The sequence below is a fragment of the Mytilus trossulus genome, chromosome 1 (genome assembly GCF_036588685.1).
Source record: "Mytilus trossulus isolate FHL-02 chromosome 1, PNRI_Mtr1.1.1.hap1, whole genome shotgun sequence".
Lineage (NCBI taxonomy): Eukaryota > Metazoa > Mollusca > Bivalvia > Mytilida > Mytilidae > Mytilus > Mytilus trossulus.
In genome coordinates this window covers 79307639-79326390 of record NC_086373.1, presented here as the reverse complement: position 1 = coordinate 79326390, position 18752 = coordinate 79307639, and the positions used below count along the sequence as shown (strand labels likewise).

Genomic DNA, 18752 nt, shown 5'->3' with positions numbered 1-18752 from the left:
AATTCCGCTGTATTCACAAATATATATATATACCAAGCAGTCCTTCCACGACAAAATGTGCAAACAATGAATCATTAAAGGTATTATTTTTTAATCAAATGTGAAACCAAAAAGAAAGCCTTTCTTACTAGTCCTATTGGGCGTAGAGTTTCCTTCATTCGTTATCGGAATCGTTCGATGTATCAAAATGTGATCATAATGCTAATATTTGCTGCCGAATATTAAAGTTCACTCTCACTTAGAGAAAACAGTAGCTAGTAATGAAGGTTTTCCTGACCATTTTCTGAATTGACAAAAAAAACACCACAGTAAACTATGAGAAGGATGAGTATGAATAAATATCGACAACAACTACGCAAGAATAGAAATGATGAGGGAAATTGATTGCAAAACAAGTTGAAACAAAATTAACACACGTAGACATCAACCCTTGTACATTTTTATTATATAAATAAGAATGCAGTGATATAGAAATACTTCCAAAAATTTATAATCTACACCATGGAAAAAAGAGATCAAAAGCTACTTGTAGGGTATTTTAATCTACTACATAACTTGTTATGTTAGCTATAGTATATCAAAACATGAAATGAAAAGCGTACACTCAATTTGATAGTATATCTACCACTGAGGCCACAGACAATATAAAAAGTAGAAAATTGTAACCAGTACAACTGACATTTATATTTGTTATGTCTGCTTGTTTTTGCTATTACATTGTAGTTAACAATGATGGCATTGTATGCGTCGTTCTATCAAGTGAGGGGCTTATCTAGACATGCAATTATGTTCAATCCACAATTATTCAATAAGGAAATGCCCGTACCAAGTCAGGAATATGACGGAAATGCAAATACTCTAGAAATCATAGTCAGATCTTGTTCCACGTCGTGATGTTCGTGTAATAACAAATTGGCTGATGCATTTTAAACCGAAGGTGTTGAAAAAAATACGAGATCCGTCAAAAAGAAAATGGTCCAGATGAATTACCAACAAAAACAAAATTACTAAAAGAAAAATTCAATACTCACAATTACATGTTTTGCTAGAATTCTAGTAAACACAATTTCCATCAAGTTTTTCATTTATTTGACTTTGCACTTTATTGTGGAAGCTCATGTCATCATGAATATTACATTTTATTTTGAAATGAACGTTCGTGTCAGAATGACGCGTGATTGTTGTTAGCCAGACATAATAACGTATTTTAATGAAATATACATGTTAAAGAGTTATCAAATGCAACCTATCAACACCATTGAAAATATTTCATACCTCAAAAAAGTTCGATACTGTTCCTTACCTATTACTTACCTACTTGTTCTCCATAAATTGCCACACTATGAAATGGATTTCAGTATGGATCATTCAGCAATATCAAAATGCAATTAAGAACCAGAACGAATTTCACGAGACACAGTATTACCACCGCTGTGTTTCCTTGTTTGCATCTACGATATAGGGAACACAAAATCATCAACATTTAAGTCACCTCTACCGCCTATTGCTAATGACTATTCAGTCATTAGTGTTCTATGCTGTGTCTTTGTGTACTATTATTTGTTTATTTGTCTTTTTTTAGCCAACGCGTTGTTAGTTTATTTCTATCAATGCGTTTGATTATCCCTCTGGTATCTTTCGTCCCTCTTTTAAATTAAACATCAGTGAGGATAAAAAAAATTATAACAAGATCTTACTTACTTGTAGGGGAAGTTGCAAATGACTTTCACACTGAGTTCTTAAGGGAGAAGAGCACAGCGATAATGGCATATGTTGTTCCTCTTATAATTGATGTGTTTCCCTCAGATTTAGTTTTTAACCCGGATTTGTTTTCTCTCAATTTATTTATGACTGTTGAACAGAGGTATATTACTGTTGCCTTTGAATATGAAAAGATTGGACATAAATTATTTATGAATCACCAGTATACCTACCCAGGAGCTGAATTATTCGAAGATCCTGTTTGGGAACCATACATAAATATCACATTACTTATCATCGGGTACTGTCAAAAACTCCAAATACTAGGATTATATGGTCATATTTATAAATTAACTGAACAACTAAGGCTTTTCTACCTCGGAAAAGTTTACTTTAGCTAAACTTTTGGGAATTTTGGTCCTCGTAAATGCACTTAACTTTATTTGCCTTTTTTAATTTTTTTTGAATTCGAGCGTTACTGATGAGTCCTTTGTAGACGAAACGCTCGTCTGGAGTGTACAAAATGTAATATCTATAATGAGGTTAATTATACGGTGCAACATCTAATAGTGTTCGAAAGACACAAAAGTACATGTCTATATAACGGTAGTGCGGCCACATCAGGAGTACACATTTGCCCTATCAAAATATTTGCCCCGAACAACACTGAGGGGGCGGGGGAAGTTTCGGAGGGGTTCTGATCCCGAAATCCTGGGCTTAAAAACATGAAATCTGGAGGTACCGAATGTAAAGAAACTTAAATCCCAACATCCCGAAATTCGAAAAAGGAATTCCCGGATCCCGAAAGAATCAATCCCGAAATCCCGAGCTGAAAGAACACCTGATCCCGACGTCCCAAAAGCGGTCCTCCCCATCAAACACTCTTATAATCTGGTCTTAAATAAATTCAACAATAAAGAAATGAGTATCGTTCCGCAAGTTTTGAAGACTTGGAAAGATGTTGAAGTATTTGAGCTCACATTGGAATGAAGTTGAAATTGGAAAACTTGACTTTTACAACACTAACAAATTGCAAAATTTTTTGGTGTTCTAACGCCACTTTTAAGCACCGCATTTGGGCTATTTCGTGGTGGCCAGTTTTATTGGTGGAAGAAGCCAAAGTGCTCGTAGTCTCGATTATTCAGACGCTTCATATGCATATGTAGAGGGTTATTGTCGGCTGTAAGAAAGATAACTCTAGTGCATCGAGACTAGAGTGCCCGGAGAAAACCACCCACCTTCGATAGGAAAACTGACAATCCTAGTCAATTATGATTGGAGTCGAGTGCACATGCAGGAGCGGCGTTCGAACTCATAACCTTAGTGCTAACTAGCTAGTGATTACAGCAGTAACCTCTTAGACCACTAGGCCATCGAGGTCCCAGGTTTGTTTTTGTACATGTAGAGTAGCGATTTCCAAACTTATCCCGCACAACCGTCCTCTCAACACCACTTTTGCTGACGGTCTAGGAAATCGAGGGATTTGAATTATTTTACCACAGTCAACCGATTTGGTTAGAATATGTCTTGATGTTTACGTTCGGGACTCTTGCATGATTACTACACAAAAATCGACAACAACCATTTCCTTTTTCACGTCTTGTACATTCTAAATTACAGGAGGAATCGAATCAGAAATATTAAATTAGAATGAAATATATCAACGGGAATACTCAAATGCAATGTACAAACAAAATCAAACACTGTCGTATGCTGTTCTCATGTAACATATCAACACAATTATCCCTTAATTGGCCAAGATATGATAACTTACTGCAGGTTTAGTCTCGTACCATTCCTCATAAAAAATGTGAGGAGATTTTTCAAAGAGGGGTAAAGGTTACATATGACTATCATATTTACATCCAATCAGAGTATCTTTTTATATATATCGGGTCTACCATGATGGTGTTTTATTTCAAATTTTTAGTAAAGGTTTAAGCAAATGTTACCTGAAAGGATTAAAAAAAAAATCAGACAAACCAAAAATGGTTCAAATTATGTACAAAACAGAACAACAATCCATATAAACTGGTTATCTTATAAGTATCATACTTCTTAAAGTTGAGTACCATTAAACTCATATAAATGATTCGCAAACTCCCAGGATCTTCAAATTCATAAGCTATATAAAAAAAGATTAAAAAAAAATGACATGTAGTGTATGATCTTTTGAGTTGTAATAATAGATATATATTAACAGAAATTAAATGGTATTCTCCCATGAAGCAGCTTTCGCTTACATTGTATTTGGTATAATTATAAGGTATAAATCACATGTGCGTTGCACCCGGATGATTCTAAAATATTTTTGTATATAATACTTGAGCGAAGGATTAGAAATTATATATTTTCAAAAGAAATTAAATGCATGAAGGCATTAAAAGCGTACATGGCCATTTTAACCACTTCTTTTCCGTCATAAGTCTGGGTCTAGGGGTAATTTTACCAATCATACACTCATAAAAATTGCAAAGCATACAGATAATAGTAATTAAAACAATTATGAAATCATTCATCTATCATACAGCTGTAAAAATCTGGTAAAATGTAACATACGTAATCCCCATAAAAATAATATGGTCGATTACCAGAACAACATGAAACATGACCGAAACAGTTATTTAAATTTGGCAATGTGGTCAAACACATTTAATAAAAGTGTCTGAACAATTCCGATAATAACAAGTAACAATCGAAAATTTAAGGATTCAGGACTTCAAAAATAGTTTTTAGAGCTTCTTGATGTTTTATGGAGACAGTCTTGAAAAGTATACCTCATTCGGTTTATTTATATACTGAACTAATCATGTATATGATACTAAAAGAATTATGCGCGACATGCATGAGTTTCTGCAAATTGAATAACTGTTTGTCCTTACTTATTCTTTTTATGAATCTTCCGCCAATATACCCAAATAATCATGCATATAAACTCATCATATATACTTGGATTTAAAATTTTATATTTACACCAGACGCGCGTTTCGACTACAAAAGACTCATCAGTGACGCTCGAATCAAATTATTACACTTTTTCTGCCACAACCGTGCCAGTATTAATCATAGCTGAATGAACATTTTTCATGTGTAGTTTTCAGCAGAAATGATTAATTGCCGTTTCATTATGACCTACACGTTTCAAAATGATAACAGCAGCCGAATACAGGCCTATTGGAAAAAACTATTTCATTGTTTGAAAACTACACATTTGTCTGATGTAGTAAAACCATTGAAGTTGAAATCATATAATAGTTTAACTTTGGGTAAACGTTTACTTAATTGAGTAAAAACTGTCAAATATTGTGATACCCGTTTATTATCCCTGGGCAACGTACGAAAAGTCGATTTTATTAACGAAAGGGTCAACACCTAAATGAAATTAAGTTCAATCACATTAAAACGCTTTAAAAAATACACACAGATTTACTCAGTAGTTTAATATTTAACAATATGTCTGAAAAGTTAAATATTTATTATTTGATTTTAATATATGTTCAATAACAATGACCAATTTCAATAACCTAAAGTAAACTGGTACTGTACTTAGGCCTTTGTATAGATTAGATTATGGTTTTGTTTGTCCTACTTTGATGAACACCTGATAAATGTTCTTTTTCAGTACAAAAACCTTGGGTCTGAGATCCTTAACTCAGGTTAAAAAAACTACTTTATTTGATGTATTGCGATTAGACTAAATTAATAAGTATAAATTTAGAAATTAAAATGAATGAAAAAATAGGTGCAAGATCAAAATAGCAATAATAAAGATAATTTTACAAAGGTGGTGGGAATATCGAACAATTCAATGTACTACGTTTTATGACGGCATCAAACATAAAAGGTTAAAGATAATATTCACCATTTCCTAACGGAAGATTTAAAATTTTGGAATATAGTTCAGAATGCAATTATGAAAACTTATACTTAAGTGTTAACCTTTTATATAATAATGTATTTTCCACGCAAATTCCTTCTTTCTTTCAAGTTGGCGAATAAAAAAAAGGGCTTCAAAAATGATAAGAACCTAACCTGTAACGATTTTAGCAGACACCATGTGATTGATTGGCTAATTGTTGTTTACTTTTTTTATATTTATAGGTTGATATTTCAAACATTTCTGACGAGAACAAATTTACAATAATATAGTAAGAGGGTTGACTGCTATGATAGGATCTCAATCTTGACGACTTCAAGTCTAAACCTCTTGATTGCACCGATTTTCCGATTCACAAATAATCCGGCTGGTCACGTTTATATTTCCGGAGACCTCAACATTGTCAATAACACTTTCCTGCGAAATTTGTTTTCCAAAGGTTCGAAATATCGTGAGTCTTTAATAATCCATCAATTGGAAATACAACTTCAAAATACTGATGGATTCATTCGAGGATTATGCTAGACAGTGAGCTAAACCCGAGAAAGAAGACGTAGATATTCTTTCATAATGGATAAAGACTGTGAGGTCGTTGATACAAATCAGAATCAAGATACTACATGGGTCTATCAATACGCATGCTACGTCAATCTTTAAAAACCCAAATCTTGCAAAACACTTGTCCTTCCTCCATGACAAAAGTGTTGTTGTTCCCTCAGGAAAACCCCACAAGCAACACCGTTTTTGTGAGAAAATCTCATTACATAAAATGCTGGATAAATGGGTGAGGTATTGACAATTCACTTAACTTGGAATCTTAACATATACCCTCACGACACTTACTAAAAAGGAAGTCCTGAATAATCAAAGGTATGTTCTATGTTCCTTTGGAATTTCAAAAATGAAGAACTGGATCTTCCATTGCCGTATTGGATACCTTAACTACATAAGTGTCCTTACAAACAACAGTACATTGCTGGGTCTTCCAATTGCTCCACGAAACCTCTTTCTAAATTATTATCATCTGTTTTATCAGCAATCAAAGCCGGGCTTCAAAATTATTGTGAAACTGCCTATTCTAAAGGTGGCGTGAATCAGATGTGGATATTAAAAAAATACAAAGATCTTTTAAATGGTTGACCGTTATGGAATAACCGTTTCACCGATAATATCTGATATGTTCCTTATATCGTTACAACAAAACTCTCCGACTTTCACGAATGTGATCTACCGAATTATACTATTTACCGGAGTTGTAATGACATAAGCAACACGACGGGTGCCGCATGTGGAGCAGAATCTGTTAACCCTTCCCCAGTTTTGATGGGGTTCGTGCTGCTTAGTCTTTATTTTTTTATGTTGAGTCTTCTGTACTTTTATTTGTCTGTTTGTCTTGTTATTTTTAGCCATGGCGTTGTCAGATTATTTTCAATCTATGAGTTTGACTGTGCCTCTGGTATTGTTGTCCCTCATTTAGAGTACCTCTCAGCTTGCATTAGTTTTACAACATTTGACTTTTCTACACTTTACACACGTATTCCCCATTATAAACTAAAAGACACATTAAGTCCTGGTATCTATGATGAGTTTATTGAAACATGCAGGTAGTATTTCTGTGTTTCATAAAAAAAGAATGACGAACGTAGATAAACGTATCTTGTCTTGGGAGGGGATAAATCCTACTTTGTAAAAAAATTACTCATATTCAAACAAAAAATTCTCTGAAACTGACATTATCAAGATTCTTGATGGTTTTTTTTTATTAACAACATATTTGTTACGTTTGGAGGACATGTTTTTCAACAGACTTTCGGCATTCTTATGGGAACCGCTTGTGCCCCTCTTCTTGCCGACTTGTTTCTTTATAACTATGAGACTTACTTCATACAGGAACTTCTTTGGAAGAAAGATAAATAGTAGCAATATCATTAAATTTTACTTCCCGCTATATAGATTATGTTCTTTCACTAAATAATTCAATATTTCGTGTCTATGTTGAACGCATCTATCCCATCGAACTAGAGATAAAGGATACAACAGATACAGTTAAGTCGGTCTCATATCTTGACTTACATGTAGAAATTGACAATGTGGGTCAGTTGAAAACAAAACTATACGACATGATTTCGAATTCGAATCATTACCGGGTTTGTTATAAGATGAGCAACACGACGGTTGACACTCTAGGATCTGCTTACCCTTTTGGAGCACATGAGATCACCCTCTGTTTGGTGGGGTTCGTTTTGCTTAGTCTTTAGTTTTCTATGTTGTTTCTTTTGTATTATTATTTGTCTGTTTGACTTTTTAATTTTAGCTATGGCGTTGTCTGTTTATTTTCGATTTATGAGTTTGGCTATCCCTCTGGTATCTTTTGTCCCTTTTTGACGAACCCTGGAAATAACCTTTAAGGGGAAACCGTAGATGGCCTGTGTTGTGTCCCCATCCAATACCATTTTTCATTGATAGTCTAAATATCATAGACCTTCATACCGAACGGCCTTATTTACAGAAACTACCTATTGTATAATTTGTTGATTTGCTGTCGTCCTGAACATGCATGCTTGTTTTGCCAATCTATTTTAAGCAGCCAACAATCAATCAATCAATCAATGCAAATGTGTTTTAGTGATCGTCATTGTGCAGGATATACTAAAAAAATAATGTTTGTTCTATAGGTACTCAATCACAATTCCCTGATGACAGCGCTGCTGATTGTCAATTATGAGAATTCAATTTGCTTAGTAATTCGTGCAATGTAGCATCACAGTTTTCAAATCACTCGCTCGACATTGGAACGGAAGTGACGACGCTCCTGAACGCACGAATGATGTTCACTAAAACCAATTTTTTTGACGGAAATGCAATGAATGTTGTGTATTGAATAACAGATTTTTTCATAGTTTTGTAGAAAGTTGATCATAATTTTTGTTTCGAATTTTCCGTTATATGAGTATAATTACACTTTATTCCATAAGGTAAATGTTTATGACATATACTTTTTAGCATTTCGAGTACAATTCCATACATGTCTTACATTAATTTTTCTTCAGTAAAGACACAATTTAAGTATATGAATGTGAAGAGAAGGTAAGCATATATCTTTTTCAATGATAGTGACTATATTCTGTATATAAATACACATGTGTTTTGACAATCATTCTTATTTCATAAGCCCTAGACTACATGTGAACATGTAAGTTGCATTGAAATAAATAAGACATGTTTTCCAAAAGATTTATTTTGTTAAAGATCCAATTAATTTCACAGTCAATCATCAAGATTTAACATGCGTATTTTAACTAAAAGATTCTCCATAATAAAAACACCCCATAAAATATACTTTCAAGTAGAATTTATTGATCATATTAATGTTTTCGTTAATTTTTGTTTAAATGTAAAAGAATATGAAATTATAATTTGGAATAAAAGTTTAAGAAGATATAAGACTAAATAAATGTTAAAAAGGTAAGGTCAATGACGAAGAGTCATTAAACAAATTACATTTAGTTCAGCAAACAATATTTGAAGTTACTAAATAAATGTTTTTAATTTTTAGAGAAAATATATCACAGAAAATACAAATTACAGATATGCAAGCTTTGAAATAGACATCAAAGAACTTTAGGTAGATGCAAAAGTATGCTTGTTCTTATTTGTCCCATATTTGTTTAGCATTTGTGAGAAAGTTGAAGGAAAAGGTGAAATATATTAACATGACGCAAGTTTGATATTTATCATCGATTCACATGTCCTTATAACAATCTCTAACATGGAGAAATTAAACATCAGTATAGATTTTACCTTATTGTATTTCTGCAGAAGGATTATTTCAATATATAAGTTTGTTTACAGAACAATTTAAAATCAAAACAGAATAAACTTAACCCAAACTTGTTTGAATTTCACTTGTACAAAATAAACAGACAGTTTTGAATTGATAGATCAAACATAATTATTTACATCTTCACTTTCCCTGTGCGTTTTAAAAGCATGTTAAACACAAAATACAGTCATAACGGTGGCAAACTCTATACGATCTAAGTAACACAGTTTTGATCATGCTTTGTATAACAGTTAACATATTTAAAATTCGAGAAATACATTATATGAACTGTCGGAACTGTTGAAAAAACATGTTTTACAAGATTCATTTGGTAACAAGGATATTTATTTTATTTTGTCTACCTTAAAAAAACATGATTTTGTCTACCATTTAAAAAAACCCATGGTTAACCGATATGTATAATTATATAAAAGTAAAGCGCCGTTGAATATCAACATCAACACAAGTTTTATCGACGTCAATAAACCTTATTTTTCTATCACGTTGAAAATGAAAACAAGCACTTTTTAATGCATTTTTTTTATGCATTTTCATAAAAAACTTAAAAGAAACTCTGACTATTTGTTTATGACGTCAGAATATAACAATGGGAAATTAATCCCAGTAATTATGCAGTATCATAGTAGTGGTCTACTAAAATAATTAGGATACCTTTGAAACATTCGAAAAAGCTACCTAAGTAAAACACTAAAAAAAAATTTTACTTATAGTGAATGCGAAATATTTTAAAGTTTCAAAGGTTTGAAATTCCCTTATTTTCTGCATTCTGTGACCCTCTCGACAAATTTCTCTCGAGACTCCTCCTCCCCTCAAAAAACTCATTTGCACGTTTGTTAGTTCTAATTGTTTTATGTGCAGAAAACTATTTAGATCTAATATTTATAAAAAAAATAACTTAATAACATGATGTCTTTATGGTGACTTTTTTAAACATTTTTTATATTATTTCATCTGAACTAGCCCTCGCATAAATGTTTTATATAACAATTATGAATTTGTATTATTATTTGTTGAATTTCATGACAAAGAGCCAATCGTTATAATACTACCCTCAATGAAAGGTGTGTCGAAATACAAATTTATAATTATTCAGAAGAGATAGCTGACGAATTATGGGGCCTAAGGGATCTTTCTAAATTTCTTCATTGTTTTAATATTCATATAATGTTGATTATTACTGCACTGAAATATCCTAAAAGTTATTTTTAGATATTTTCATCGCACCTGCTGCAAAATTGATATCAGTCACCATGTGGACAATAGTATGAGATCAATTGTTACTATTTGTGTGCAGTCTAATATACAACGCTTATGTTAATCGATGTTTCAATCGTCAGCTATCTCGATCTAACTCTTGTTACATTTAAATATCTTAACATATAGTTTGTACATTGTTATTCAATATTGATACCAGAATCACACGAGCCATCGAGGTCCAATAATTTATGACTGACTTCTTCTAATAGATTCCCCGTTGTCCACAGTTTGTCGTCATTTATTTGATTGTTTAAAACTTTTGAATTGTCTAATTGGAATGTCTGAGAGTCACACTTTGTTTCCACTGAGTCACATTTGTGGTTTTCAGATGAACTTATTTTCACGTCCTCGTCTTCAGATTGGAATACCATGTCTGTGTCTGATAAGGATATGTCTGACTCGCTAAGATCGCACGAACTTGTAGAGAGTGTTCTGCTGTTATTTCTGCTCCGCCACTTCAAATCTTCTATGGCTTCGTTTAGAGTTAAAAGTTGTTTCATTAAGGATAGGTCTTGGTCCATAAGGGAAGCCTGTAAAAAAACATTAAAGAATATTAGAAGTTATCGCATTAATGTAAAATTTTATATTTTAGCAACAAATTACTTCACATTTTACCTATACATGAGAGTGAACTTACACAAAATCCTATTACACACTCGCTTTTTAAACTGTTTTGCAGATTCTGGTTTTGTTTTGAATTGTGTACATGTATAATTAATTGCATATGAACTAATCAAACTGAAATCATGACAAACCGTATATGCACAAAAGATAAGTCATCTAATACATAACGATAGAATTCTGTTAAGTTTACGTCGCCTCTTAAAATCCACTTTAAAATTTATGTTTTTTTTTAAAAAATAATTTCAATGTTTTCAAAAGAATAATAATTTACGTAGAAATTCTTAATCTGTAAAGTCATTTGCAAATCTGTTGTATAGTACACGTATATTTCACGATCTTTTGATTCCATTCTGTTCCCATATAACGTATTTATGTCAAAAGTTAAGTAAAAACTTTTCAGCGACGTGCAGAGAATATTACAACAGAGCGACAACCTAAACTAATGGACCATAACTTTCATTTCTTAACTAGTACAAGCACTTTTTATAGAAAGCGATGGTGTAAACCAAAATTTATAGTTTTTAAATTTCAAATAGTCAAAATGAACAGTTAACCATGTGTTACTTCATTCAATGATTTACATAGTTTTGTGTTTTAGTAAGTAGATGAGCAATAGTTTTCCCATACAACTGTTGCATATATCAAAGTCAAAATTCACTATGAATAGGTACAATTTGAATGCATTTTATTCACTGAAAAGGTTTCTTTATCGTAACATATCAATTTTATAAAGCTACCTGGTATATTTACTTAACATTACAAACATGCTTTTAAATTGCGTAATACAAACATATTCGACCATAGTGTTCAAGGAACAAATAACAAATAACAATACGACCTTGTGGTACTCAGAAAAACTTATGTGAACCTAGTATTACTTTTTCAATATTCTATAAGTCATTTAAATAAACAATAATTCATCCTTTTAATTTAGAATCAAGGTTAACCAAATTATCTTATTAAAATGTATTATAAGTTAAGCATTGTACAGGATATGCACCATGTTTAAACAGTGTCCTCTGAATAAATATTGTGTTATTCAGAAATGCACGTAAACCTGTGTCCTCAATATAATATAAGTATTTATATAGGATATGGGTGTAAAGAAGGAAAGGAAACGTCTTATTCTAATTTGAAATTCAATATTTTGCTGGTACGCACTTCCTTTATATAAAGTAAACATATAACACCTTTTAAAACAGAGGAAGTTATTGTGGTAAGAAAATCTATTATGTTTAATCGATCTTTTCACATCTTAATCACCCTTATGTAAAGAAGTCCTGTTGCGTTGTATCACTGTGGTTTGGGCAAACTAGGACTGGATTTAAAAATAAATTAATCGGCCTCAATTGCCTGGAAACGACCTTTCTCTCAGTTACTGCACATTAAGCTCTCTCATTTGCACAGTTCTGTCCATTTTAAGACCATATTTTACGTGTTGGTTATCAGTAAGTGTTATTGGAAACAAGTATATCTTGTTCAGCGGCTTATCAGAAGAATGTATGACAAGTATAGACAATTTACTTTAAGTAGGAGCTCTAGTGGGTTTATCCTGAGGCATATCAACAGATAATTCGTCACGTCTTTGGTTTATTGTACAAAATGTATTCAAAACTGATTTCCAGGCCTACATACGTCATGTTATTGTTAACCTTTGTGAAAATACAATATTTATCAAGAATCTCAGTCACCAAATAATGAAGTTTCTAAACCCAAAGTAAATGTCTTTTTTCTAATTTATTTCTTAAATCATGTATTGTTTGATAAGATAAATCCTTTCTATCTAAATCATACCAATAAAACTACCCCCTGGTGTCTGTCAAAAAATGTAATTTAAACTTATTTCCAATAAAATCACTATCATTATTTATGCACTCTAGTTACTATCTAGTTTAAGGATTCCGTACGTTTCGTCCGTCCGTCTGTCACACTCTCATCTGATAGTTACTGTACTCTAAACAGGTCAATTGTTGTCTTAATTATTTGATATAATAAAACCACAGCAATTGACTAAGCATAAAAAGGGTTTGGAATACTAAATTAGCGTATTTGGTGGTGATGTCTTATGATTTTTATTTACATCTTAAATAGATAGACACGGTTTATCTGATAACATGAAAGTGAACAATTTAGGCTTAGATTTTTGTTTATTGATGATGGAAGTGTTAAACGACCTTACTGGCTTTACATCCCTCGCAAGGTCGGTTAGTCATTGGTATACCTTTTTAAAATTAAATTTTAATATAAAAAAAAGGAAAAAAAAGAAAGGATTATAGGAGATGGACTTGCTTATAACTATTTCGTTCGTTTTGATAAATTTGATACACATTTCTTTTACAATAACTGTCTTGACTATTAATCAAATATTTTTTATAGGGAAATAGCTTTTATAAAGATAGGATGATTTACCTTAACTTGATAGTACTGCGAACTTATCTCACTTATTACTCTTTATTTGTGAAATAGCCAATACAAGTAACCCCGTTTAAACAAACCTCGACCAAGTTTATAAATAACCCCGCTCCAACTATTTCTCGAAAAAATGTATTATGACCTATTGAATTTTTAGTGTAAAATATATGAACAATTTTATACTCTTTTTTTGGCAAATTTAGGAAGAAACTAATGACGTTTCTAATCGCCGTAAAAATTGAACAACTTGAAATATTCCCGGTAAAGTGGTATTTGATGAGAGTTCGTAGTAGTAAACTCTATATACATAAGTATTTATAAGTACAAATGGTTTTATAATGATGTGATTGAACTATTGCCACAAAAATCAAAAGTGAAATTCAATAATCTTATCAATCATAAGGCTAATGATTAAATACTGAATATACCAAAAATAGAAAAAAAACCTATTCAATTATAAATAAAGATGACGCCCTTGTCATTTTTGTTTGATAAATATTGAATCTATGACGACACGTCAATGTTATTCTTTGTCCGAAGACAATATGTATTGGATAGTGTAAGGGGTTTTAAAAATAGGCGTTTAAACTATCAGACATTCATGACGGGGCAAAACATCGAAATATGAGACCATAAACGTTTCTTTATGTAATTTTTTTTATAAATGTTATCTTGTTGAACGGAAATTCCTTAGGAGATATCAATAACATCGATGATTTAATGCCATCTTTGTAGACACCAGAGAAGCCAAAGGTTTTCTTATTTAAAGGGGTATGCTATGGTGACTATTTTAGAAGAATGACACACATATTGTACAAAAAATACTACAACAGTGTGAGCTTAAACCCGTGAAAAATTACAAATCTCATATTCTACATATCTTTGAAAGTATATTAATTTGCCAGACATAAAACACTGAAATTTCAGAAAAAAAAATCTTCCATGTCTGCTTGAAACTTCTTGTCTGAAGTAATTAAAACCAAATCATCATAAAATGAGGAAAACAAGGACAGATAGCAACCACACGAAACACATGTTCCTGCCTTCGAACAACACATTTATCAACATTTATGGAGTATGACAGGACTTGTATTGCTAACTACATGTATATTGTGATTTTAGTCTTGGTTAGTTAATTGTGTGCATCTCGCGCAAATCTAATGAGTAAAGCCAATTTCAACTGATTTCTACAGTTATATCTTTTAAAACATGTATACATTTACATCATTGTCCAAGGCTAGGGGAGGGTTGAGCGCTCATAACATAAAAACTAATTTAATGGTATTCGTATACATAAACAGTTGCATAATTTATATGAACTATGATTCAGAGTCTTTGAACTGATCGTAAACCATTTATATGCTATGATGACACATAGGTACACCATGTATTGGAATGGAAATGAGTTTCATTTTTTTAGTTTAATTTACCACGAAGCTAAGTCGTTGTACATAGTCGATCAGGATACAATGTATCCACTTAAGGAGTATATAAAATGGGAAAGCTATTGAAAAATTTATATATATCAATTGCCTGTTTCTAAAAAGTTTCTAATAATTTTTATAAAATTGCTAAAGCGAATATCTCCCCCAACACTTATCACGCGAACATTCCAGGAACATGACTGTTGTATAAATAGTTGGTCTGCGCTGATTTAATAAACTGGTCTAAGATATTTGGATGGTAACCTTAGGTGTAAATCTTGGTAAACTCCGATGACAAATGTAGGATTGAGAGCACTTACAATATTGATTTTCATGTATCAGATTTCCACGGGACTTTACCCACCAAAAAATTCGATCATTACTGATTTTCATATTCTTCATAGATATTTTTATGTAAAACTTTGAAGAATTCGAATCAAAATGAGATTAATAGCTTCAATTTCGTTTTCAATACTATTAATTTTTATGAGAGGCATTACTATAATCTATACAGATTTTTGTTCTTGTCCGATATATTGCTGATACTTTGTTACGAACTAACAGTATATTTATACACTAAATTATTCGTATAGAGTTGTTGAAAAGACTGCTTACAATGTAAATTATATCGTACATTTCAAAGTAATTTAACTTCAAAAAATTTAGCCAGAGCGCTATCAATGTTGAATATTCATTGTGTTTTTTTTTCATTTTCAAGTTTTCAAGGAAAAAAGTACATCCGAGAACTCGATTATATTTTTTAATTGTCCGATATATTTCTAAAGTAATGATACGAGCCAATCTATAGAGTTTGGTTTATATAGGTTTAGAAGTTTCAAAGGAGATAAACTTTGAAAAAAATACAACATATACGGATTCAATCATTTGTAAGACCTCACTTGTCCCTTTTGAAAGATGAGCAATAATTCATATCTTTTTCAAACAGTCTTTTTTCTTCACACATTAAACACAGACATAGTTTCCTTCATATACATAACAACTTTAAAACAAACAATTTAAAACATATATGTCAGTATCGAAGTACCTACAACAAAGTGCATTTTCGTAACTTATCTTTTTTTTATTCTTGTTGTGAAAAACAAAAACGATTAGTCGAGAGGAGTGTTAGTATTCTCTTGTATGTCTGATACATTAAAAGAACTTCCTTGAGAAAATTATATCTGTATTTTGATGGTAATTTGGTGCCAGATTGCGCTGATTGTGTAATAAAGTGCATGATGCATGTTATAAACATAATAGTTTTCAGCTGTGATAAAAATTAGGGATGATTAAAGTAAGTAATGTACATGTATATGGCTGATCAATTATAACAACTCTCTCCTTACTTTTGCATTTATTAGAAAAATATACGAAAGTAATACTTTCAATTTTATCTAAAGTGTATATCGTAGTACATATTATGTCTGAAATGTTTTTTTAATTAATTTTATGCTCACTTTCGTCTCACACTTCTTGAATTCAATGTAGTGAAAAAGAATAAACCAAAATTTTAATACTGTCTTTCTATATTGTTCAATATTTAGAGTTACAAATAGCAATACATTTACAAAATTATTAATATATTATACTTCCAAAACTAAAGCTTACCATTTCGTTTCCTAGTTTTTCCATCGCCGTGTCTATTGAAGATCTTTTCCGTTCTTTTCCTGTCACTGGAGAGAGTCTTTGTTTCACATTTTCTGCTGTTTCCATTCTTTTGTGGTAAAATTCTCTACATTTGTTAGACAGTTCTATTCCTGCTGTATATTTATCATTCTTTTCACATTCCATCTTATAAAGTTATATTGGCCAAAGGCTTTCGTTTAGATTCTATTGCTAAATTACAACCGCTAGGTCACGTAAAATCTGTCAAGTTCCGAAGAGAACTTTCGTCTATCGTTGTCGCTTTAATACTGAGGTGAAATCAGTATACGTTAGTTTATAAATTTAGATATGTAAACAGATATTAAAGTAGGGCCCACTTAATAAGTTATCGGCAGCTATTTAAAATGGAACTTTGCGGATGAGTCATTTATCAGACGAATAAATCTTTAGACTATTGAAAAATTATTAATTAATTGTGATATTAAATTTTAAAGAATAAGAATTATTAACGGGACTGATTAGATCCTATTAAACCGTTTGACAGATGATAGTATGTTCGGCGATTTTATTGTTGAAAGGATTGTTGGCTATTAGACGGGTATTCAGGAATTCATAGGTGTTTTTCCGAATGGATTATTTCGTATACAGAAAAATCATGTCAAAGTTTTAATGTGATTATCATCGATCAGAACAATATTTATATATTAATTAATCAACCTATCCTGATCTCGTTAATCTTGTTATGTTACAACAGGAACTTTTGCAAGATGAATACGCGACATTTGCAAATAAGAAGTACATGTCGCCGATATATTAGCTTTTATACAATTGGAGATTAGACGGATTAATGGATATTTCATCATAAATATTTTTTACAAATAGCACAGTCTATATTTAGTTCGTAATTACCGTATTTTTGTATTGTACTTTAAAAAAAAAGTTTCACTGATAAAAAAAAATGAAAATTAACTTTTTTTAAAGACGTTACCACCAATCAAATATAGGCCTGCTTAGATTTTGCATTTGCAAGTACTATTTTTGTGTATGCCTTTGCTTAGTTGGCTATTATGTATTATAGCTGACAGGTGAATTGTGTTTATATTAAACATAATATACACAGGAACATTATTACCTTTTGCAGATGGCAGTTGAGGATCCAGAATTGGAAAAAAATAAATGAAATAAAAATTTGATTTAATGTTTTCTATGATTCACACGATTTTTTAAAAGCGTTTTTGAATTTCAGTATCTCATATGATTTCCATTGTTTTACTGTCCCCTTTAAAATCCTGGATCCAAATGAAGGCAACATTTCTAGTAGCGTTTAACTGAAAGATTGGTGACCGCTTGCATTTAAACAATTTCGCATTAACAATTAACAGTATGCTTTTTAAATAAAAGCAAACCAAACAAGAATACAATTCAACAAAAAGTTGGAAACAACATCTAGAGGTCAATATACTGCTTTAAACAATATAGAACAATACACGTGTCTTTACGTATATTTAGCACTAAACAAGTCTTATAGACTACTTAAACAGAGCTCTGTGTACTAACAATAAAACACAAATACATATAAAACAATAAAAACAAATTTGAAAAGCTGACCCCAAAGTACATTGCCTTCTGATATAGAATATTGCCTTCCTACACTTCAAATCGGAAGCTGTACTTAAACTAATCTCATTATAAAAAATAATATACGTACTTCATAAGTATTTCAGTTTTAAATTACTTAAAGTCAATTTTAATCGTAAGATGTTTTATAAAAAGAGTATTCGATTTCATGAACATTATCGTCACAAGCAGTGCAGGACAACGACATTGTAAGAGAATTGACATAAATCCACCAATATACCTAACGTAATGATTTGACAACAACAAAATCATCATCAATAAGTCTATAACGAAAATAAAAGATCTAAATCTTTAAGTTTTTACTCTTTCCACTTGTTTACCTCCTTCCTGCGAATAAGGAAAGTATGATATTGAATAAAGGGTTAAAATG

At 31.4% G+C, this 18752-nt stretch overlaps 1 protein-coding gene across 1 annotated transcript; it reads right to left on the bottom strand.

Annotated features, from left to right (window-relative positions):
- Positions 1 to 8798: 8798 nt before the first annotated feature.
- Positions 8799 to 17089, bottom strand: LOC134686461 (uncharacterized). Its single transcript, XM_063546132.1, has 2 exons — positions 16748 to 17089; positions 8799 to 11209 (listed from the first exon to the last, which is right to left on the bottom strand). Exons 1-2 carry the CDS (start codon positions 16928 to 16930, stop codon positions 10817 to 10819), a joined length of 576 nt encoding a protein of 191 aa, XP_063402202.1. The 5' UTR covers positions 16931 to 17089; the 3' UTR covers positions 8799 to 10816.
- Between the last annotated feature and the right edge of the window lie 1663 nt (positions 17090 to 18752).